This window comes from Somniosus microcephalus, chromosome 8 (genome assembly GCF_052327205.1).
Source record: "Somniosus microcephalus isolate GS21.2 chromosome 8, FLI_Smic_1.0, whole genome shotgun sequence".
Taxonomy (NCBI): domain Eukaryota; kingdom Metazoa; phylum Chordata; class Chondrichthyes; order Squaliformes; family Somniosidae; genus Somniosus; species Somniosus microcephalus.
In genome coordinates, this window is record NC_140994.1 from 245,492,453 (window position 1) to 245,517,737 (window position 25,285).

Sequence of the window (25,285 nt, forward strand, 5' to 3'; positions counted from 1 at the left end):
AATTAAAGGATAACATTGACGGATCAGACTGAAAAAAAACTGACAATTGGCATACAAATGTCCGCAATTTACTGCATTTCACTGGTACAGCCAATGGATCAGCAACACATTGATTAACAGTGAACCCAGTTGTCCTCTGTATGACTCAGATCCACACTAAGCCCTGCATTTATACAGTGAGCCACAGCGATGCTCATAAATAAACTAAGCTCCTTCTTTAATGGTTGGGAGATTTCATGACCCACTGCGAGCTCGTTCAGGTGCTGTTGGAAGTGGGTGCTCTTCGGATGAAACCACAGGAAAGTGAGGCTGGAGGAAGCGGAACTCCTCCTCCAGTCTTATCTCCTCTGAAACATGGGGACAGCATAAAAGGAATGGAGGTCCCGTGTCACAGATCAGCACCCCTTTTTTCATCATTAAGGCCCAGGGAATAACAGTTTTCTAGCCACAGATAGGAAAATCAACTTTACTTATATCAACTTGGGAAGAATTTTTACAGTGCCTTCCACATCCTCAGGACGTGCGAAAGAAAATTAAACACTTTTATAGTTTAGTTACTGTTCTAGGCAACACACCAGCAACACTGCAACAGTCCCGCTGTGTAGATTGCAGCAAGCAAGGCGTGAACCCATGACCTTTGTCAGAGGTGAGAGGGCGACGCCTGAGCCAAGCTGACACTCAGAAGGCTGAAACAAGTTTCTTTCTACGCCACATGTGCGATATTTGGGGGGTGAATTTTAACACCAAAAATCAGGTGGGCTGGGTCAGACGTTAAATTTTCAAAATCTCAAAGGCGACACCAACCCGCCTCCAACATGCTCACTTCCAGGTTTAAAGGAGGTGGGATGAGGGGCGGGCCACAAACCCACTCCCAGGAGGCGGGTTGTCAATTGAAATGAGACTGACGGCCTCTGATTTGACCTGCTTTGCTGGTTTTCCAGTGGGTGGCACAGTTTTCCAGGCCTTGGGAAACCTGACAGCTGAAGGGAGGCAAGGACAGCTTCGGGGAGGATGTAACCACCTTTACAGCACTGCTTGTGGGCCAGGAGGAGCAGAAGTGTTTCCCCCCCAGCCCCAGCCCTCCAAGCTCCTCCCCATTAGACCCGCCCATACAAAGACCCCTGGGGGTTGGGGATTGAACAAACCTCCCCCCCCCCCGAAGATTGAGCCCCCACTCAGGGTTGGGGATCTGACCCCCAACCCCCAGGATGGGATCACCTCACCGCCCCCAACCCAGGGTCAGACCACCCCTCGGGGTCGGAGATCAGACCTATCTACTCCTGTGGCCTGCTCCAGAGTTCTCCCTGCCCGACTGGAATCCAAGCCAGCTGATCAGGCTGACTTCTGGGTGGGGAACCTGTCAAAGTTCAAACTCCACAGCGTGTGAGGAAACCAAGACTTTCGGGTTTCCCTACCGAAACTCCGCCCCCGCCTATGAAACCCACCCCTGTTAATATCCAGGCCTTGGTGTGATATGATTCAAAAATGTCAGATGATTTTCTCTTATTTTGGTTCCATATTACTACTAACTTCAATCTTTAGTTCAAAAATAGTTACAATAACAGGTTGCCTATGGCATCAACTTTTTTTCTCAAAAACGTTCCAATTGGAAAGTCACTACCAATTCTATTAATAAAGTATGCAATGTTGCCAATAGTTACCGTGCGTTTTTGTCTGTGCAGGAGAATGCACTGGTCTTAATGGCATTTCACCATCCTACACCATCTTTTATTTTTGTTCTCAGGATGTAGCTGACCCTGATCAGAGTCACATTTATTGCCCATCCCTAGTTGCCGTAAAAAAGTAGTGGACATTTTGCTTGAAGCAATTGTATACTTCAGAGAGCAGGAAGCGTTAGCTACAAGTGTATTAGAGTCCAATTTAAGCCACAAGTTTTGTGCCTTTCCCTGAAGGACATTATTAAACCCAATTATCTATAGTTCCCTGGTGCTAGCCTACAAATTATGAGATTTAAAAGATTCGGTTTTAACAACATACCATGGTACGATTGGAAGGTATGACTGTCAGGCTGGTAGACCAGTACCGTAGTCACCACAATAATGTGTCCGACTGTTGAGGTACTTTAATATTTGTTCTGGGTTTAAACTAGCTTGGCAGTGGGGTTAGATACCTGAGCGTAGATTCAGAAGGGAGAGAATGCAAGCTGGAAATGGAAAACAAAGGCTAGAAAATAGGGGTTTGGCAGTGCTTAATGGTATATACTTCAATGCAAGGAGTCTCGTCAATAAGGTAGATGAGCTGAGGGCACAGATAGACACGTGGAAGTATGAATTCATAGGTTTTACTGAAAGATGGCTGAAAGAAGGGCAGAAATGGCAGCTCAACATTCCTGGTTAAAAAAAGAGAACTAAAGGAAGAGTAGAGCCTATTGGAGACGAAATAGGTAATTGAGTATTGAGGCGGAAGACGTGGGTATAGTTCTTAATGAATACTTTGCATCTGTCTTCACAATGAGGGGGACAATGCAGACATTGTAGTTAAGGAGGAGGAGTGTGAAATATTAGATGAGATGAAATATTAAATGGTTTAGCATGTTTGAAAGTGGATAAATTGCCAAGCTCGGATTAAATGTATCCCAGGTAATAAGAGAAGCAACGGAGGGAATAGCGGAGGCTCTGACCATAATTTTCAAATCCTCTCTGGTTACAGGTGTGGTGCCGGAGGACTGGAGGACTGCTAACATGGTACCATTGTTTAAAAAGGGAGAAAAGGATAGACCGAGTAATTACAGGCCAGTCAGCCTAACCTCAGTGGTGGGAACATTACTGGAAAATACTCTGAGGGATACTATTAATCATCATTTAGAAAGGCACGGACTAATCAAGGAAAGTCAGCATGGATTTGTGTCTGACTAAATTGATTGAATTTTTTGAGGAGGTAAGAAGGAGGTTCGATGAGGGTAGCGCATTTGATATAGTCTACATGGAGTTTAGCAAGGCTTCTGACACGGTCCCACATGGCAGACTGGTCAGAAAAGTAAAAGCCCATGGGATCCAAGGGAAAGAGGCAAGTTGGATCCAAAATTGGCTCAGCGGCAGGAAGCAAAGGGTAATGGTCAACGGGTGTTTTTGTGACTGGAAGGCTGTTTCCAGTGGGGTTACACAGGGCTCAGTACTGGGTCCCTTGCTTTTTGGTATATACCAATGATTTAGACTTCAATCATGATTAAGAAGTTTGCAACTGATATGAAAATTGGTCGTGTGGTTGATAGTGAGATAGACTGCAGGAAGATATCAATGGACTGGTCAGGTGGGCAGAAAATTGGCAAATGGGATTCAATCTGGAGAAGATTGAGGTAATGCATTTGGGGAGGGCTAACAAGGGAAGGGATTACACAATAAATGGTAGGATATAGAAAAGTGTAGAGGAATAGAAGGACCTTGGAGTGCATGTCCACAGATCCTTGAAGGTAGCAGGTCAGGTAGATAAGGTGGTTAAGAAGGCATACGGGATACTTTCCTTTCTTAGCCGTGGCTTAGAATATAAGAGCAGGGAGGTTATGCTTGAACTGCATAAAACACTCGTTAGTCCACTGCTAGAATACTGTGTGCAGTTCTGGTTACCACATTACAGGAAGGATGTGATTGCAATAGAGAGGGTACAGAGCAGATTTACGAGGATGTTGCTAGGACTGGAGAATTTTAGCTATGAGGAAAGATTGGATAGGCTTGGGTTGTTTTCCTTGGAGCAGAGGAAGCTGAGGCGAGGCCTAATTGAGGTGTATAAAATTATGAGGGGCCTAGATAGAGTGGATAGGAAGGACCTATTTCCCTTAGCAGAGAGGTAATACCCCAGGGGGTATAGATTTAAAGTAATTGGTAGAAGGATTAGAGGGGAGTTGAGGAGAACTTTTTTTCACCCAGAGGGTGGTGGGGATCTGGAACTCACTGCCTTGAAAGGGTGGTAGAGGCAAAAACCCTCATCTCATTTAAAAAGTACTTGGATATGCACTTGAAGTGCCGTAACCTACAGGGCTACGGACCAAGAGCTGGAAAGTGTGATTAGGCTGGAGAGCTCTTTTTCGGCCGGCACAGACACAATGGACCAAATGGCCTCCTTCTGTGCTGTAAACTTCTACGATTCTATGATTCTGCAGTCTCAATGTAGTTCCTACTAGGAATGGACCTACAGCACAATACTTTCTCTAATTAAACATTATTGACAATTTCACTCAGAGGGCACAAGATGTATGTGTGCGGCAAATGGAAAAATGGCCCACTGGTGCTATTGAAGGATACAAAAAAAAAAAAAAAATTGCAACGTTAGTTTTCACTACCTGGTGCTTTTCTCTGAAAAGAGATAGATCCGTAATGAATACCTTCTCTTTCTGTGTCTGCAGAGAATAAGAAAGAAATAAAGATTTGCATCTATATATAAATATCGTGCCTGAACATATCCCAAAGCAAGTAATCGATTACTTTTAAAGTGGAAGTATTGTTGTCAGGTAAACAAACACCATTCAAGGTCCCAAAAGCAGGAAATGAGGTAACAACCAGTTAATCTCTTGTAGTCGTATTGGTTACGCGAAGAATTTTTGTCAGCACAACTTCCTGTTCTCCTTCAAATGATACAATGATAGCTTTAACATTCACCGAAACAGTTCTCTGCTGAAAGACAGCAGTTTCAAAACTGCAGTCCTCCCCCTGAAGTGTCGGTCTAGAGTACACGCTCAAAGTCTGTAATGGGGCTTGAACACACAACTTTCTGTCTCCGAAGTGACGGTGCTGCCAAGTTGTCTCATAAATTGGAGCATCAACACTGTAGGTCTATTGGTGCAGATTTACTAAACAATGTAAATTAAAAACATAGCTCGCTGATCATAATATCTTTTCCAATTTTAATCTCTTTATTCTCTTTTCTCCCACCTCTCCTGACGCTCACTGGGTTTTGGTTCCACAAGTACTGACAGTCCTCCAGTAAATAACTCAAATATTGATTCTTCATCTGTGAGTCTGGATATGAAGTGTTGGGAAGCTATATGATCATGTGGAGTCTCAAAGCCAAGCCTGATCCTGACATCCGCACTTGTTGCTACTTGTTTACTTTGTTTCCGTGATTCATTATAACCTGGAATTTGTAGTGGGTAACGATGGCGAACTGCAACGTTCGCTGTCATTACCCCATTGAAACTGACAACAATGTCAGGATTTAGCGCATGCGCATCTAAACGCAGAAATCCTGAAGTTGCGGTCTCTCGTTCACTGCTCCGACACTGGCTGCACTGTGGAACCTCCCACCATAGCCGGCAATCCATGTAATTAGTGAAATCAATTAAACTGACGAAAACTTGGGCTTTTCCGTGCTGATATCACTGTTAAATATCCCACTAATGGTTAAGCCTTGTTGGAATAGTTTTCATAGTGTATTGACTGCTAAAAAAAAAGCTTTTATATTTGTGGTGTCAAATTTCTCCATTATGATAAAAATTTAAATGTTTTAAAACTTGAATTTTTTTTAAAGTTTGTTGATGGTATTTCAGCTTCTACCTTATCCCCATGTGAAAGTCCCAATCTTTATTTTGCTCAAAGTAACATTTTTAAGAAGTCCGGATAAAAGCAACTTCTCATTTCCTGCAGAGTTCTTCAATGTGATTGGCTGCTTAGACGGCTTGTCAATGTCACAGCAGCTCCTCACTAGGAATGCCCATGACAGAGCGCTGCAATCAATTGAACATCAAAAAGGCAAACTTCTCACCACAGACACCGCGGGATCTCTATGGGCAGCTTTCTTCAGGGCCAGCGGCCAATGCCTTTGCTTTGCCGCTGAGCACAAATTATGGACCATTATTTCTAAACAATTCCTATTGTAAATTAGTGATCTACACAATGACTAAAATTACTGAATAAATGGGCTGCTGTATTGTGCTTGAAGCCTTTTTTTAATGGACCAGCATCATAAAGATCTATTTTACTAAAGATTGTTAAAATATCTCCGAATTTATCATTGCATATCTGAAGAGCTTGCAAGCTAAAGTATTAAACTGGAACCAACATTTTAACTCAATGAAATCTAACAATCTATCAGCAGCAGCAGCAGCGGTGGTAGCGCAGGCCTGGGAGGAGCGGTGAGGTGGCGGAGGTATAAAGTGAGCTCGAGGCGCAGGTAGGCCCCACAGCAGCAGCAGCAGCAGTGCGGACCTGGGAGGAGCAGCGAGGCGGCAGCGGCGGTATCAACTCAGCACCAGCAGAATTTTCAAAGAGTGACGTCAGAATCAAAAGTGACATCGGCACAAGTTGAAGGAGCTGATTGGTGAGTATCTGGTAAGTGTTTATACTTGGCTTTCTTAAAGTTTTACGTTTATTCCAGCTAGGTTAGTAAATAGTCTGTTAATTTGAGGTATGGCAGGGCAGCTCACACCTGTGGAATGCACATCCTGTGCCATGTGGGAAGTCCTGGACACCCCTCATGGTCTGGACGACCACATGTGCAGGAAGTGTCACCAACTACAGCAGCTCGAGCATCGGGTTACGGAGCTTGAGCGGTGGCTGCAGTCACTGCTGTGCATCCGCGAGGCTGAGAGCTACGTGGATAACACGTTTCGGGAGGTGGTCACCCCGCAGCTTAAGTGGGTGCAGGCAGAGAGGGAATGGGTGACCGCCAGACAGAGGAGGAGGACCAGGCAGGTAGTGCAGGAGTGCCCTGAGCCCATCTTGCTCACCAACCAGTATTCGGTGCTGAGTACCGGTGAGGACAATGGTTCCTCTGGGGAGTGCAGCCAAGGCCAAGTCCACAGCACCATGGAAGGCTCAGCTGCACAGCGGGGGGTGGGGGTGGGAGCAGTGGGGCGGGGGGGGTGCTGGCGGGGGGGGGGAAGAGGAGAGGGAGAGCAATAGTGATAGGGGATTCTATAGTTAGGGGAGCAGACAGGTGTTTCTGCGGTCGCAGACGTGGCTCCAGGATGGAATGTTGCCTCCCTGATTCCAGGGTCAAGGATGTCACTGAACGACAGCCAGAGGTCGTGATCCATATCGGTAGAAAGAGGGATGAGGTCCTTCAGGCAGAGTTTAGGGAGCTAGGAAAGAGGTTAAAAAGCAGGACCACAAAGGTAGTAATCTCCGGATTACTACCAGTGTCATGTGCTAGTTAGTACAGAAATAGTAAGATAGAGCAGATGAATGCGTGGCTGGAGAGATGGTGTAGGAGGGAGGGCTTTAGATTCCTGAGGAGTTGGAACTGTTTCTGTGGGAGTTGGGACTTCTACAAGCCAGATGGGTTGCACCTCAACAGGAACGGGACCAATATCCTCACGGGAGGGCTTGCTAGTGCTGTTGGGGAGGGTTTAAACTAGCTTGGCAGGGGGATGTTAACCTAAGCATAGAGTCAATAGGGAGGGAAGAAAAGCCGGAATTGTAAAACAAAAATGTAGAAAGTAAATTGGAAGAACAGACGAATCAAAGGCTAGTTAGTAGTCAACAAGGAGGTTTGCCTGTACTAAATGGTATATACTTCAATGCAAGGAGTATAGCGGACAAGGCAGATGAGCTGAGGGCACAGGTAGATATTTGGGACTGTGATATTATAGCTATTACAGAGACGTGGCTGAAAGGAGGGCAGGTAAAGCAGCTCAACATCCCTGGTTACAGGATTTTAAGATGGGATAGAGAGGGAGGTAAAAAGGTAGGGGGTGTCGTGGTATTGATTAAAGAAACTATTATAGCTGTGAGGAGGGATGCTATGTCGGAGGGATCATCAAACGAGGCCATATGGGTCGAATTAAAAAACAAAAAAGGGGCGATCGCACGGCTGGGTGTGTACTGCAGACCGCCAAACAGTGAGAGGGAGATAGAAGAGCAAATATGCAGAGAAATTTCTGAGAACTGCAAAAACTATAGGGCAGTAATAGTCGGGGATTTCAACTACCCCAGTATTAACTGGGATAAAATTAGTGTCAAGGGTATAGAAGGTGCAGAATTCCAAAAATGCATCCAGGAGAACTTTTTTAGCCAGTATGTAGCAAGCCCAACAAGGGAGGAGGCGGTTCTGGACTTAGTTTTAGGGAATGAAGCTGGGCAGGTAGAAGGCGTATCAGTGGGGGAGCATTTTGGTGCTAGTGATCATAATATCAGATAGATTTAGGGTAGTTATGGAAAAAGACAAGGATAGACCAGGGATAAAAATTCTAAATTGGGGAAAAGCAAATTTTGTTAAGCTCAGAGGGGATTTAGCCATAGTGGAATGGAAAGAGGTACTTGAAGGTAAATCAGTGTCAGAGCAGTGGGAGGCATTCAAGGAGGAGATCCGGAAGGTTCAGACCAAATATGTGCCCTTAAAGAAAAAGGTGGGCCAAACAAATCTAGAGCCCCCTGGATGTCTAGGGACATAAAGGGTAGAATAAAGAAAAAAAGGGAGGCGTATGACCGATACTAAGGGCTAAATTCTCCAGAATCTTTAGAGGAATACAGAAAGTACGGGGGTGCAATTAAAAAGGATATTAGGAAAGCAAAGAGAGAGCATGAAAAATTCTTGGCAAGTGAAATCAAGGAAAACCCAAAGATGTTTTATAAATATATTAAGAGTAAGAGGATAACTAAAGAAAGGGTAGGGTTTATTAGAGATCATGAGGGTAATCTGTGTGTGGAGGCGGGAGACGTCGGTAGGGTTCTTAATGAATATTTTGTGTCTGTTTTCACAAAGGAGAGGGGCGAAGCAGACATTGCTATCAGGGAGGAAGAGTGTGAAATATTAGATGAAATAAAGATAGTGAGAGAGGAAGTATTAAGGGGTTTAGGAGCTTTAAAAGTGGATAAATCCCCAGGCCTGGCTAAAATGTATCCCAGGCTGTTAAGCGAAGCAAAAGAGGAAGTAGCAGAGGCCCTGACCATCATTTTTCAATCCTCTCTGTCTTCAGGTGTGGTGCCGGAGGACTACTAACGTGGTACCCTTGTTTAAAAAGGGAGAAAAGGATAGACCGAGTAATTACAGGCCAGTCAGCCTAACCTCAGTGCTGGGAAAATTATTGGAAAGAATTCTGAAGGACAGGATAAATCTTCATTTAGAAAGACACAGATTAATCAGGGACAGTCAGCATGGCTTTGTTAAGGGAAGGTCGTGTCTGACAATCTTGATTGAATTTTTGGAGGAGGTAACAAGGAGGGTAGATGAGGGTAGTGCATTTGATGTAGTGTATATGGACTTTAGCAAGGCTTTTGATAAGGTTCCACTTGGCAGAATGGTCACGAAGTTAAAAGCCCATGGGATCCAGGGCTAAGTGTCAAGTTTGATTTAAAACTGGCTCGGAGACAGGAAGCAGAGGGTAATAGTTGATGGGTGTTTTTGTGACTGGAAGGCTGTTTCCAGTGGGGTTCCGCAGGGCTCAGTACTAGGTGGCACATATCAATGATCTTGACTTGAATATAGGGGTTATATGATTAAGAAGTTTGCAGATGATACTAAAATTTGCTGTGTGGTTGATACTGAAGAAGGAAACTGTAGACTGCAGGAAGCTATCAATAAATTGGTCAGGTGGGCAGAACAGTGGCAAATGGAATTCAATCCGGAGAAGTGTGAGGAAGGGAATACACATTAAATGGTAGGACACTGAGTAGTGTAGAGGAACAAAGAGTCCTTGTAGTGCATGTCCACAGATCCCCAAAGGTAGCAGGCCAAGTAGATAAGGTGGTTAAGAAGGCATATGGAATGCTTGCCTTTATTAGCCATGGCATAGAATACAAGAGCAGGGGGCTTATGCTTCAACTCTATAAAACATTAGTTAGGCCTCAGCTAGAGCACTGCGTGTCTGGTCACCACCTTACAGGAAAGATGTGATTGCACTAGAGAGGGTACAGAGGAGATTTACAAGGATGTTGCTGGGAGTAGAGAATCTTAGCTATGAGGAAAGTCTGGATAGGCTGAATCTGTTTTCCTTGGAAGAGAGGAGGCTGAGGGGAGACCTTATTGAGGTGCATAAAATGATGAGGGGCATAGATAAAGTGGATAGAAAGGACCTATTTCCCTTAGCAGAGCGGTCAAAAACCAGGAGTCACAGATTTAAAGTAATTGGTGGAAGGGTTAGATGGTATTTGAGGGAAATTTCTTCACCAGAGAGTAGTGGGGGTCTGGAACTCACTGCCTGTAAGGGTGGTAGAGGTAGAAACCCTAACCACATTTAAAAAGTACTTGGATGTGCACTTGGGATGTTGTAGCCTGCAGGGCTACGGACCAAGAGCTGGGAAGTGGGATTAGGCTGGATAGCGCTCTGTTGGCCGGCACGGACACGATGGGCCGAAATGGCCACCTTCCGTGCTGTAACTTCCTATGATCTTCTATGATACTATGAGTTTCTGTGTTAACAATACCTCCACTGATAGAGCCACATAATATGATTCATCTACTTACCATCTTCCTTTGCCTTTATATTGACAGTTGCATATTCAGCAAAGCTACTCATCTCAGGCACCGGCGTCTCACTTTCTCCTGGAAAAAAATATTTTTCTGATTAAGACATTAGCATGGCCTGATTCTCAAAAAGCTGTATCAGGCATTTCTTCAAAAGCTTCTCCATTGCGAATGAGATATATTCGAATGATCAGGAAAGTGGGATCCTTCAGGGAAAACAATGGCCCGGATCTTGCGCTGGTAATAGAAACATAGAAACATAGTAGATAGGAGCAGGAGTAGGCCATTCGGCCCCTCGAGCCTGTTCCACCATTCAATGAGATCATGGCTGATCATCCAAACTCAGTACCCTGTCCCTGCCTTCTCCCCATATCCCTTGATCACTTTAGCCTTAAGAAATGTATCTAACTCCTTCTTGAATATATTTAATGAATTGGCCTCAACTGCCTTCTGTGGTAGAGAATTCCACAGGTTCACCACTCTCTGGGTGAAGAAATTCCTCATCTCAGTCCTAAATGGCTTGCCCCTTATCCTTAGACTGTGACCCCTGGTTCTGGACTCCCTCGCCATTGGGAACATCCTTCCTGCATCTAGTCTGTCTAGTCCTGTTAAAATTTTTATAAGTTTCAATGAGATCCCCTCTCATTCTTCTAAACTCTAGTGATTACAAACCCAATCGACCCAATCTCTCTTCATACGTCATTCCTTCCATCCCAGGTATCAGCCTGGTGAATCTTCGCTGCACTCTCTCCATGGCAAGAATATCCTTCCTCAGATAAGGCAACCAAAACTGCAAACAATACTCAAGGTGTAGTCTCACCAAGGCCCTGTACAACTGCAGCAAGACATCCTTGCTCCTGTACTCGAATCCTCTAGCTAGGAAGGCTAACCTACCATTTGCCTGTTTAACCACCTGCTGCACCTGCATGCTTACCTTCAGCGACTGGTACACAAGGACACCCAGGTCTCGATGTACTTCCCCTTTTCCCAGTATATTGCCGTTCAGATATTAATCTGCCATCCTGTTTTTCCCACCTAAGTGGATAACCTCGCATTTGTCCACATTATACTGCATCTGCCATGCATCTGCCCAATCAACCAACCTGTCCAAATCATACTGGAGTTGCTCTGCATCCTCCTCACAACACACACGCCCACCCAGCTTTGTGTCATCTGCAAACTTGGAGATATTATATCTAGTTCCCTCGTCTAGATCATTAATATATATTGTGAATAACTGGGGTCCTAGCACCGGCATTTCCGCTGCCTCCAAAGTGATCCCACTGCCAAATGTATCTTCCCCTCCCCTCCCCTTTCAGCATTCCGTAGGGATCGCTCCCTCTGAGACACCCTAGTCCACTCCTCTATCACCCCAAACAGCCCTTCCGCTTCGCCTGGTACCTTCCTGTGTAAGCAGAGGAGATGTAACACCTGCCCCTTTACCTCCCCCCTTCCCACTGTCCAGGCCCCAAACACCCCTTCCAGGTGAAACAGCGATTTACTTGTACTTCTTGCAACCTAGTATACTGTATTCACTGATCACGATGCGGTCTCCTCTACATTGGGGAGAACAAACGCAGATTGGGTGACCGCTTTGCGGAACACCTCCGTTCAGTCCGTAAGGGTGACCCCGAGCTTCCGGTTGCCTGTCATTTTAATTCACCGCTCCATTCCCACTCGGACCTCACCATCCTTGGCCTCTTGTATTGTTCCATGGAAGCTCAACATAAACTCGAGGAACAGCACCTCATCTTCCGATTCGGCACTCTGCAGCCTTCCGGACTCAATATCGAGTTCAACAATTTCAGATCATAACCTCGGCCCCTATTACATTTTATCTTGTAATTTTTCCACTCCTTTTCCACCCCCCCCCTTTCCTTTTGTTTCACTCTCACACCTGGAAGCTATCTCTTGCCCTGCTAGTACACTTCACACCTAATCTCAGCCTATTACCATCTCGTCTAGCTTCGAATACCTTTTATTGTCTCTTTTAATATTTTTGTTTCTTTTACTTCTTTTGTCCGATCGCAGCCCTGCCTTCGATCTATTTTCTTTTCTTTCCAGTTTTGAAGAAGGGTTTGACCCGAAACGTCAACTCAAATTTCTCTCCACGGATTTTGCCTGACCTGCTGAGTTTTTCCAGCATTTTCTGTTGTTATTTCCCCACTAGTCACTGCCTGCCACTCAGAAAAAGACCCATTTATTCCAACTCTTTGCTTCCTATCTGCCAACCAGTTACCTATCCAAGTCAGTACCTTACCCCCAATCCCATGTGCTTTAACTTTGCATGCTAATCTCTTATGCGGGACCTTTTCGAAAGCCTTCTGAAAGTCCAAATACACCACATCCACTGGTTCTCCCTTATCTGTTCTACCAGTTACATCCTCAAAAAATTCCAGTAGATTAGTCAAGCATGATTTACCTTTTGTAAATCCATGTTGTCTTTGTCCGATCCTGTCATTGTTTTCCAAGTGCTCTGCTATTATTCTTTTATAATGGACTCTAGCATTTTCCCCACAATGGTGTCAGGCTTACTGGTCAAAATTCCCCATTTTCTCTCTACCACCTTTTTTAAATAGTGGGGTAAAATTAGCTACCCTCCAATCCATGGGAACTGTTCCAGAGTCTATAGAATTTTGGAAGATGACCAGCGATGCATCTACTATTTCTAGAGCCACTTCCTTAAGTACCCTCGGATGTAGATTATCAGGCCCTGGGGATTTATCGGCCTTCAATCCCGTCAATTTCCCTAGCACCATTTTGCTACAAATACTGATTTCATTCAGTTCCTCCCTCTCATTAGACCCTATGCTCCCGACATCTCTGGGAGGTTATTTGTGTCCTCCTTTTTGAAGACAGAACCATAGTATGTATTTAATTGGTCAGCCATTTCTTTGTTCCCCATTATAAATTCCCCTGATTCCGACTGCAAGGGACCTATGCTTGACTTCACCAGTCTTTTTCTCTTCTCATATCTATAGAAGCTTTTACAGTCAGTTTTTATGTTCCCTGCAAGCTTACTCTCATACTCTATTTTCCCCTCTTAATTAATCCCTTTGTCCTCCTTTGCTGAATCCAAAACTGCTCCCAATCCTCAGGTTTGCTGCTTTTTCTGGACTCTCCGTGGATTTTATGCTATCCCTAATTTCCTTTGTTAGCCATGGTTGAGTCACCTAATCGAAACTGTCAGCGTTCATCGTCATTACCCCTCTGAAACTCACAGCAACTTCGGGATTTAGTGCACTTGCAGAGAAATGCAGGAACCCAGAAGTTGCGGTCACTCATTCCATTCTCCACCCCAGTTTGCACTGCGGATCTCCCGAGAGCTGGCAATCGATTCAAATCACACTGATGGATGAAAACTTCCCCTTTTACGTTGGAATATCACTGTTAAACCCACCCTCCCACCCCCAGAAAAAGTTAAGACTTGTTGAAAGAGGTCTGTCTGGGTTTTTAATGGCATATTGACAGCTGAAAAACCGTTCTGGCCCTGAAAAACTAATTTTATATTTGTGGAATGTCAAGTTTTTCAAATAATATAATTAAGAATTACATGGCTTGTAAAATAATATGTTTTTTAAGTTTGTTTCTGATATTGCAGCTTCTACCTTAATCCTATGTGTATGTCCCAATCTTTATTTCACTCTCTGTAAAATTTATAAAAAGTCAATTAGAATCTGTGCATTTTACTTCCTGGTTTGCTGTCTGTGAGAATTCTTCAAAATGATTGGCTGCTCAGCCTGCTTGCTGACATCACTGTTGCTGGATGCTGGAAATTTACTTGATTTGGTGCCAGATTCAAACAAAGGTCGGGAGAGCTGAAATTCACGCCACAGAAAGCGTTAGATCTTTGTGGGCAGGTTTCTTCGAGGTCAGAGGTGAGCGCCATCGCTTTGCCGATGACCGCAAATTCCAGGCTAATATTGCCTAAAAAAGATGTTCACACTGCCCTGAATCGTTGGCACTAGTTGTCACAAGGGGTTTTGGAAACACTAGAGTATTTGTGACGTGTGCTGGAGGCATCTAATGGTAGTAGTATGATATCTCAGGAAACGTGCGACTGCTCTTTTAGAGGGGAAGTGCTTAGGACTCAAAATGCAACTATTAATCACATTGTGAACTGGGATACACAGCAAACAATAAGTGAGATTTAAACTACTGCAGGCTATCATTGTGTGATGTGGTTTCTTAATGTTTATGGTTTTAGCGTACTGTTCAAATGAAGATTAGAATATGTTGCAATGTCATGCGTATGAAATATGACAAATAATGGAATCATATTGTGACATAAAATAATATTGAACTACACTGTAGAAGGTTCCAGATCAATTCCCAGTCTTGTGTTCTAATTGTTCTCAATGAATGAGCTTCAACAGGTTTTTGGTTGGGTAACTGCGACTAGTCTCGCCAGTGTTAGTCTTACTCTTGAGTGTTGTTTAGGAAGAGCTGTTCATAGAATCGTAGAATGATACAGCACAGAAGGTGGCCATTTAGCCCATTGTGGCTATGCCAGTAGTTAATTGTGATCTTTGAGTAGTCTATGTCACACAGCATCCTAGGATGTAAGCTTAAGAAAGTTCCTGAATAACAAGTCATAGAGTCATAGAGTTTTACAGCACAGAAAGAGGCCCTTCGGCCCATCGTGTCTGCGCCGCCCATCCATCCCTGTCCAGTCTAATCCCATTTTCCAGCATTTGGTCCATAGCCTTGTATGCAATGGCATTTCAAGTGCTCATCCAAATGCTTCTTGAATGTTGTGAGGGTTCCTGCCTCTACCACCCTTTTAGGCATTGAGTTCCACATTCCAACCACCCTCTGGGTGAAAAAGTTCCTCCTCAAATCCCCTCTAAATCTCCTGCCCCTTACCCTGAATCTATGCCCCCTTGTTATTGACCCCCCTACTAAGGGGAAAAGTTCCTCTTTATCTACCCTATCTATGCCCCTCATCATTTTGTACACCTCAATCAGGTCCCCCCTCAGCCTTCTTTGCTCCAAGGAAAACAACCCCAGCCTGTTTAGTCTTTCTTCATAGCTGAGGCGCTCCATCCCAGGTAACATCCTGGTGAATCTTCTCTGCACCCTCTCCAAAGCAATCACATCCTTCCTATAGTGAGGCGACCAGAACTGCACACAGTACTCCAGCTGTGGCCTCACCAGCGTTTTGTACAGCTCCATCATAACCTCCCTGCTCTTATATTCTATGCCTCGGCTAATGAAGGCAAGTATCCCATATGCCTTTTTAACCGCCTTATCTACCTGTTCCGCTGCCTTCAGGGATCTATGTACATGTACACCAAGGTCCCTCTGACCCTCTGTACTTCCTAGGGTCCTACCACTCATTGTGTATTCCCTTGCCTTATTTGTCCGTCCAAAATGCATCACCTCGCACTTTTCAGGGTTAAATTCCATTTGCCACTTTTCCGCCCATCTGACCAACCCGTTTATATCGTCCTGTAGCCTGAGGCTTTCCTCCTCGCAATTTACCACCCCACCAATTTTCATGTCATCTGCGAACTTACTGATCATACCTTTCACATTCTCATCCAAATCATTTATGTAGATCACAAACAACAAGGGACCCAGCACCGATCCCTGAGGTACCCCACTGGACACAGGCTTCCAGTCACAAAAGCAACCTTCGACCATCACCCTCTGCCTCCTGCCACTCAGCCAGTTTAGGATCTAACGCGCCAAGGCACCCTGGATCCCATGGGCTCTTACCTTCTTGACCAGTCTCCTATGCGGGACTTTGTCAAAAGCTTTACTGAAGTCCATGTAAGCCACATCCACAGCATTTCCCTCATCCACCCCCCTAGTCACCCCCTCGAAAAATTCAATCAGATTTGTCAGACATGATTTACCCTTGACAAAGCTATGCTGACTATCCCCGATTAATCCTTGCCTCTCCAAGTGGAGACTAATTTTGTCCCTCAGAATTTTTTCCAATAATTTCCCTACCACAGATGTTAGGCTCACTGGCCTGTAATTCCCTGGTTTATCCCTGCTACCCTTCTTGTATAATGGTACTACATTAGCTGTTCTCCAGTCCTCTGGTACATCCCCTGTGGCCAGAGAGGTTCTGAAAATTTGTGTCAGAGCCCCTGCAATCTCCTCCTTTGCCTCCCACAGCAGCCTGGGATACATCTCGTCCGGGCCTGGGGATTTATCCACTTTTTGGCCTGCTAAAACCGCTAGCACCTCCTCCCTCTCGATGCTAATATGTTCAAGTATGTCACAGTCCCCTTGCCCTATTTCTATGTCTGCCTCGTCTTTCTCCATAGTGAACACAGATGCAAAAAATTCATTTAAAACCCCGCCTACATCATCTGGCTCTACACACAGATTGCCACTTTGGTCCCTAATGGGCCCTACCCTTTCCCTGGTTATCCTCTTGCCCTTAATATACTTATAAAACATCTTAGGATTTTCCTTTATTTTGCTCGCCAGTGTTATTTCATGACCCCTCCTCGCCCTCCTAATTTCTTTTTTAAGTATGCCCCTGCACTTTTTATACTCCTCTAGGGCTTCTTCCGTCTTTAGTCTTTTGTAACTGCCAAAAGCCCCCCTTTTATTTCTAATGCATTTTTGTATATCCCTTGCCATCCAAGGTTCCCTTTGCTTGTTGGTCCCACCCTTGACCTTTACAGGAACATGTTGGCATTGTACTCTCTCTATTTCCCTTCTGAAAGTCTCCCACTGTTTTGATGTGGATTTTCCTATAAGTAGCTGCTCCCAGTCCACTTTGGCCAGATCCTGCCTTATCATATTAAAATCGGCCTTCCTCCAATTAAGAACCCTTATTTCCGGGCCGTCTTTGTCTTTTTCCATGACCACCTTAAATCTCACCGAATTATGGTCACTGTCGCCAAAATGCTCTCCTACTGATACTTCCACCACTTGCCCGGCTACATTCCCCAGAATTAGGTCCAGTACCGCCCCCTCTCTTGTAGGACTTTCTACATGTTGGCTCAAAAAGCTCTCCTGGATGCACTTTAAGAATTCTGCACCCTCTAAGCCTTTCACACTCTGACTATCCCAATTTATATTGGGGAAGTTGAAATCCCCCACTATTATTTCCCTATTATTTTCGCACTTCTCTGAGATTTGCCTACATATCTGTTCCTCTATCTCCCCCTGACTGTTTGGGGGCCTATAGTACACTCCCAGCAAAGTGCTTGCCCCCTTTTTGTTTTTAAGTTCTACCCATATGGCCTCATTAGAGGAACCCGCTAATATATCATCCCTCCTTACAGCAGTAATTGACTCTTTAATTAATGTTGCAACACCCCCTCCCCTTTTACACCCCCCTCTGTCTCGCCTGAAGATTCTATACCCCGGCATATTGAGCTGCCAGTCCTGACCCTCCCTCAACCATGTCTCCGTGATAGCAACAATATCGTACTCCCATGTGTTCAACAACAACTTCAGTTCATCCACCTTATTTGCAAGACTCCTTGCATTAAAATAAATGCCTTCCAGCCCTGCCATATTCCCTTTTGCCTTCACATATTTGCTCTGCCTTCCCAGCTGACTTGTTTTTTCCTCTGTATTTGGCTGTAAATCACCCCCTACTATAGCTCCACTCTGTACCCCATCCCCCTGCCAAGTTAGTTTAAACCCCCCCCAGCAGTGCTAGCAAACCTCCCCGCAAGGATATTGGTTCCCCTCTGGTTCAGGTGTAAACCGTCCGACTTGTACAAGTCCCACCTTTCCCAGAAGCAGACCCAGTGATCCAGGAAACTAAAGCCCTCCCCCCTGCACCATCCCTTTAGCCACGCATTCATCTGTTCTATCTTCCTATTCCTATACCCACTAGCATGTGGCACCGGGAGTAATCCAGAGATTACAACCTTTGAGGTCCTGCTCTTTAATCCTTCACCTAGCTCCCTAAATTCTTGCTGCAGGACCTCATCCCTCTTTTTACCTATGTCGTTGGTACCAATGTGGACCACGACCTCTGGCTGTTCACCCTCCCCCTCCAGAATGCCCTGCAGCCGCTCAGTGATATCCTTGACCCTGGCACCAGGGAGGCAACAAACCAATGGGAAGTGATTATGAAGGATAAGAGAATGTACTTGCATTCTACAGGATATTTGGATGTAACAGAATAAAAACACAACATTTCTGTGTAACTGAAAATTACAAAGGGGATTAATAATAGCCATGAACAAATGGAGCAGAGCACTTGTAAAACTCCTCCTCTGTTATTAGTGTTTAAATATTACCTTGCATTTGCTGCATTTCATTAGCATTTGAGTAAATCTGAGATGCATCTTCTTTATGTTCCGTTAGTTGCAGAGGCTTCTGTCTTTGATTTCCCAAACCTGTTCATACAGAGGTCACCTATTAAAATGCATTCAGCTTTCCTAATAAATTTCAGGCATTCTAATAAACATACTCAGTTTAAAAATTGACCATTAGCACAGATATGGCAGACATTGTGACAAGATATAATTGATACCTCTGCAGACACTAGGTACAGACTAGGTGTGACTTAACTTGGTTCAAGCCCCACTCCAGAACATGAGCACCTCGGCTAATACTTCGGTACAACATTGAGGGAGTGCTGCATTGTCAGAGGTGAATAGGATATTAAACCGAGACTCTGTCTGCCCGTTGGGTTGGATGCTGATGATACACAGCTAGGTGGGAATGTAAGTTGTGAGGAGGATACAAAGAGACTTCAAGGGGATATAGACAGGCTAAGTGAGTGGGCAAGAACATGGCAAATGGAATATAATGTGGAAAAATATGAAGTTATCCACTTTGGTAGGAAAAATAGAAAAGCAGAGTATTTTTTAAATGGTGAGAGATTGGGAAATGTTGGTGTTCAGAGGAACCTGGGTGTCCTTGTACATAAATCACTGCAAGTTAACATGCAGGTACAGCAAGCAATTAGGAAAGCAAATGGTATGTTGGCCTTTATTACAAGAGGATTTGAGTATAAGAGTAAAGACATCTTACTGCAAATATATAGGGCCCTGGTGAGACCACACCTGGAGTATTGTGTACAGTTTTTGTCTCCTTACCAAACGAAGGATATACTTGCCATAGAGGAAGGGCAGCAAAGGTTCACCAGACTGGTTCCTGGGATGGGGGGAATGTCCAATGAGGAGCGATTGAGTAGACTAAGCCTATATTCTCTAGAGTTTAGAAGAATGAGAGGTGATCTCATTACAACATACAAAATTCTTACTGGGCTTGACAGGGTAGATGCTGGGAGGATGTTTCCCCTGGCTGGGGTGTCTGGCACCAGGGGTCATAGTCTCAGAATAAAGGGTTGGCCATTTAGGACTGAGATGAGGAGAAATTCCTTCATTCAGAGGGTGGGGAATCTTTGGAATTCTCCACCCCAGAGGGCTGTGGAGGCTCAGTCGTTGAGTATATTCAAGACAGAGATCGATAGATTTTTGGATATTAAGTGAATCAAGGGATATGGGGATAGTGCAGGAAAGTGGAGTTGAGGTCGATGATCAGCCATGATCTTATTGAATGGCGGAGCAGGCTTGAGCAGCCAAATGACCTGCTCCTGCTCCTATTTCTTATGTTCTTATGTTCTTAACAAAGTACACAGAGTTCTTCCAGCGTCCTGGCCAAAATTTCTCCGTCAACCAATGGCACCAAAAAACAAACTAAGGGGGTGATTTTGCCAATAGGGGCGGGACTGCTGCTTGTCCAGTTTTAAGCCCACCTCCATCGACGTCCGGCCAGCCCACACTAAGCCCAGTGGGTTTAGCAGGCCAATTAAGTGAAATCCGGTAACTGGTGACGGCAGCAAGTGATGTTTCATCTGTCAAGAGCTTTTGACAGATGAATTGTCATCATTTGACTGCTCTGTAAAGCTTTCAAACACTGACAATCTGTCTTCTAATTTGAAACCTGGGACACAGGCTCACTTAGAGATCTATCCTGAGCAGAAAGCAGAAGGCTGATGCATTTGAGAATGCAGCGGCCATTCTGCTTTCTCTGCCGGTGAGATGAGGGACTCCCGAGACCTGTAGGGTTGAAGCCTGGAGGAAGAAGCAAACATAAGTAAAGCTTTTAAAACACTTAAGACTCACCTCACTCATTTACCTCTGCACACATGCACCCGTCACTCACCTGCACACCGGACATCTCGGCCCCTCCGACTCCCACAGACCCATGGCCCGCCTCGCTGACCCTGGCGAGGCTCGGAGCCGTCGGGAAGCCCACACTTTAGGTGGCAAAATAGGGATTATCCAAAAAACTGCCTGTTAACTACCTGTTAGCAGGCAGTTAATTGGCACTAATCCCCTTCCCGCCTCGAGGAGGCGGCTCCCAGCGCAGGTCGGGTATCCGCCTCCAGGGAAGATGGCACGGAGGCAGGTTGGGGGAGGAATGGGTACCCACCCCCAGATTCTGCCATTTTCCCGGCAGTCCCGCCTCCGTACCCGCCTCCCCAGGTCTGGCAAAATCGCCTCCTAAGTGATCAATCATCTCATTTGCTATGTATGGCTTGAAAACAACAGTAACTACACTTCAAAAGTAAATGGTTGGCTATGAACACTGAGAGAGCAGACAGGGCCTCAATTTAACGTCACATTTGAAAGACGGCACCTCCAAGTGCTATAGGATGTCTTAAGGACCTGCCAGCGTGGCAGGAACCCGAACGGCAGAGGTGGGCGGCCAAATTCAAATCATTGTCACCTTGTTGTTAAGCCCCTTAGGCACTTATTTTAGCCTACCTTTCAAAAAAAAATTTCCGGGCTGACCACGGGGTTCCTGCAACTCATGAACCACGTCTGTCAGCCTGAGGCCATTGCTCCAGTTGACAGCATGAAATGTACTATAAAAGCTCTCACCTCACAGCTGATCACTTTCTTCAGGCAGAAGCTGTTGCTGACTACAATCCCAGCACAGATTTAGTTTTTTATAGGCTGCAAGTGTTTGCAGCAAGGCCACCTTCCAGTCTCACCTCATTGGTAGAACCTATCACACCATTGACAGGATGCTTCTCTCATCTCTACTTCACCATCCATCTATTCCATCAGCATGGATGCCGTTTATGCTGTCTCACTTCAGAATCAGACTGCGATGAGCCCTTACACCAGCAGCACCAGGCACACCAGCAGCACCAACAACAACACCACCAACACCTTCCCCTTAACCACCTGATGCTGCAGAGGGCATCAGCACAGGGCTGCACCGCGCCGGAGGCGGTACCCCCAACACAGGGTGTACAGGCAGAGGATGAGCTTCCTCAACATGACTGAGCAGCAGTGCCAGGTTGTCACAGACATTTGCACATTGCTCGAGCAAGACCTGCAGCCCAGAGGAGCCGGTAGACACGTCTTACCAGTGGCTGTCAAAGCCACCAGCATCCTCAACTTCTGGGATCTGCAGCAGACATTTGCGGCATCTCGTAGTAAGCCGCCCACAGATGCATCACACAGGTCACCGATGCCCTCTTTGACAAGTCAGCCAATTATATTAACTTTGCTACTGATTAAGTCAGTGTTACTGAGCGGGCGCTCGGCTTTGCCGCTCTGGCTGGCTTCCCACAGGTGCAGAGCATCATCGACTGCACACATGTGGCCATCGGGGCACCCCATCATCACCCAGGAGTCTTTGTCAACCGCAAGGGCTTCCACTCTTTCAATGTGCAGCTCGTCTACAACCATAGGAAGATCATCATGCATGTGTGCTCCAAATTCCCTGGCAGCTGCCTTGATGCTTTCGTCCTTCGCCAGTCCACCCTCCCTCAGATCTTCACTCCTCCAAACAAACTTACCAGCTGGCTGCTTGGAGACAAGGGCTATCCACTGAAGATGTGGCTCATGACACCCTTGAGGAGGCCAAGTACTGAGGCCCAGGAGAGATCTAATGAAAGCCACATTTCCACTGGGTGTGTCATAGTCATGCTAAAAATGTGCTTCAAATGCCTTGACAGATCTGGAGGAGCCCTTCAGTACACATCAGCCAGGGTCTCCAGAATTGTCGTGGTCTGCTGCGCCGTGCACAACATAGCACAGCAGCGAAGATTAGCGTTGCATGAGGAGCAAGGCACTGAGCGCACAGCCTCTTCAGAGGAGGAGGAGGAGCATCAGCTGGAAGACAAGGAGGAGCAGGAGCTGGAGGAACCTACAGGCCAGATCCCATCAGCATCTGAGAACATTGCTGCCCGGGAGGCCAGGGATAGACTCATCGTGGCCAGATTTACTTAACTTTATGCAGTACACACATATGGCTGCTACATGATGCGCCAGGTTGGCACCACCCCACAGCAACACAATAAAGCATCTCTACAATGAGCAACCCATTCCTTTCACACTGACCACCATTGCTGGAGGTTCCGTTATGTCTCACCATTCACTGCAACTCACTAAACCACTTCCAAAGGTACACACACATTTGTCCAAGGAAGCAAAGTGATGAAAATAAAGATTTTTATGGTTGACATTGTGATGGAGCCACTGAATGACTCTGGGCAACTGTATATAATTCCCTTTAACGATGTTCTAACACCAGCCTAAGCCGGCACCATTGTGTTAGACATTACTGTGTTTTGTATATAGTGTTTGTATGTACGGGGCGTGGCCCCTTTAAGAGCGCGGGAAAACGCGGGCAAACGCGATGACGTCACATCGCAAACCACGTGACTGCCCGGGCAGTCCTCGTGAAATCTCCATCTTGTTAAGACCTGTTTCGTGGTTCTCCTGTATCGATCTCAACAAACTGTTTGAACTCGTTTAGTCTTACATTAAAGACCTGTTTGATTGCGCTCCTGAGTCAAACTCAGTTATTAGTTAGGAATTCGTCAATTCCTACATTGGTGACCCCGTTTTTTGTGAATGTTTTTCGCAAAAAGAACACAACATGGAGGCCAACGCCATTTCGTTGAAGCTACCGCAGTTCTGGGAGCAGCAAGCGACCTCGTGGTTCATTCAGGTCGAGGCCCAGTTCGCCCTGAGGGACATTGTTGCGGATCAGACCAAATATCTCTATGTGGTCTCCGCACTCGACAGCTCTACCGCCTCGCGGATCGTCAGCCTCCTCGAGAACCCTCCAACGGAGCGCAAGTATGAAACCCTCAAGGCGTGGTTGCTGCAAGTTTTCGGGCTCACTAAATCGGAGCGCGCCCGTCGATTGCTCGCTATGCCTGGGCTCGGGGACTCCAAGCCTTTGGAGTTGATGAGCCAAATGCTCACACTCCTGGGCTCAGAACCGGAATGCTTCCTATTCCGTGAACTATTCCTCAGCCAGCTGCCTGAGCAGGTGCAAGCTGCCCTGGCCAGATCCGAGGTGCAAGACTGCGCGGCACTCGCGGCAGAGGCGGACAAAATTTTCATGGTAACGCAGCAGTACTGCACCGCCACGAGGCGACCATCCCCCACAGACGCCGCCCCAGCTCGTCAGCCTGCTGGGCTGTGTTTCTACCACGCGCAGTTCAGCACGAAGGAGAGACGTTGCCGCCCTCCCTGCAGCTTTCCCCCCAAAAAAACAACTGTGACTACTGAGGAACGGGTCTAAGGGGCGCCCTGCAGCCGCCATGGCGATCGGCAACGCGGGCAAGTTGCTTTTCTTCACCGATACGCTCTCCGGTCGTCGTTTTCTGCGCGACACCAGAGCACAGTGCAGCATTTTACCCGCGTCCGCCCTCGATGTGCAGGCAGGGAATCACGGCCTCGCCCTTGAAGCGGCCAATGGCGGAGCAATTCGGACCTTCGGCAGACGGCGAGTGGAGGTGTGCTTCGGGGGTCAACGTTTTCACTGGGAGTTTGTTATGGCCAAGGTTTCTCAACCCATTCTCGACGCAGATTTCCTGTGTGCCAACAGCCTCCTGGTCGACTTGAAGAACCGACGGTTGATCAACGCGGCAACTTTGAATTCTATCCCTTGTTACCGCAGTAACACTAGGTCGCGCACCGTCGCCTGTGCTTTCCTGACTCCTGAAGAGTTCGCTCGTCTGTTCGCTGAATTTCCTGACCTAACAAGACCCATGTTCTCATCCACAGCCATGAAACATGGTGTGGAACACCACATCACCACCAACGGCCCCCAGGCCAAAGTGCGAGCCTGGAACCTGGCAAGCTGGCGGCCGCAAAGGTGGAGTTCGCGACCATGGAATGGTTAAGGATTATCCGCCGGTCGAATAGTCCCTGGTCTTCACCCCTCCATATCGTCCAGAAGCCTGGCGGCGGATGGCGACCATGCGGCGACTATCGACGCCTAAACGATGCCACCACTCCTGATCGGTACCCGATCCCCCACATCCAGGATTTCTCTGCCCATTTGGCAGGGAGTACCGTCTTCTCGAAAGTCGACCTCGTACGGGGCTACCACCAGGTCCCAGTGCACCCACAGGACGTCCAGAAGACCGCAGTCATCACCCCATTCGGCCTCTTCGAGTTTTTGCAAATGCCGTTTGGGTTAAAGAACGCCGCCCAGGCTTTCCAACGCCTAATGGACTCCGTGCTGCGGGACCTCAAGTTCCTCTTCGTCTACCTGGACAATATTCTAATCACCAGTCATACTAAAGAAGAGCATATCTGTCACCTATGCACCCTTTTTCGACGCCTCAGCCAACATGGCCTGATTATCAACCCGGCCAAGTGTCAGTTTGGCCTGCACCAAATTGATTTCCTGGGGCATCATATCACCGCAGAGGGAGCGGTTCCTTTACAAGCGAAGGTAGAGGCAGTGATATCCTTTCCACGCCCGCAAAACATTAAGGACCTGCAGGAATTCCTAGGCATGGTAAACGTTTACCACCGTTTCGTGCCTAAGGCAGCACTACTCATGCAGCCCCTGTACAAGGCCGTCAAGGGCAAGACTGGCAAGAACCCGATAGACTGGACGGACGACATGGCCCGAGCGTTCGCCGACACCAAAAGCGCCTTAGCCAACGCAACCATGCTGGCACACCCGCTGCCAGGAGCCACCATCGCCCTCACTACCGACGCGTCAG

General features: G+C 46.4%; 1 protein-coding gene across 1 annotated transcript in view; it reads right to left on the reverse strand.

The window, feature by feature from the left end:
• The window catches only part of LOC147114250 (uncharacterized), a 142,171-nt gene that overhangs the window by 713 nt on the left and 116,173 nt on the right, over positions 1–25,285 (reverse strand). Inside the window, exons 8-10 of the mRNA XM_085995940.1 lie at positions 18,582–18,680; positions 10,357–10,434; positions 4,298–4,354 (exon numbers count right to left, since the gene is read on the reverse strand). Coding sequence (XP_085852066.1) covers positions 4,298–4,354; positions 10,357–10,434; positions 18,582–18,680 — 234 coding nt within the window. The remainder of the gene's footprint in view (positions 1–4,297; positions 4,355–10,356; positions 10,435–18,581; positions 18,681–25,285) is intronic.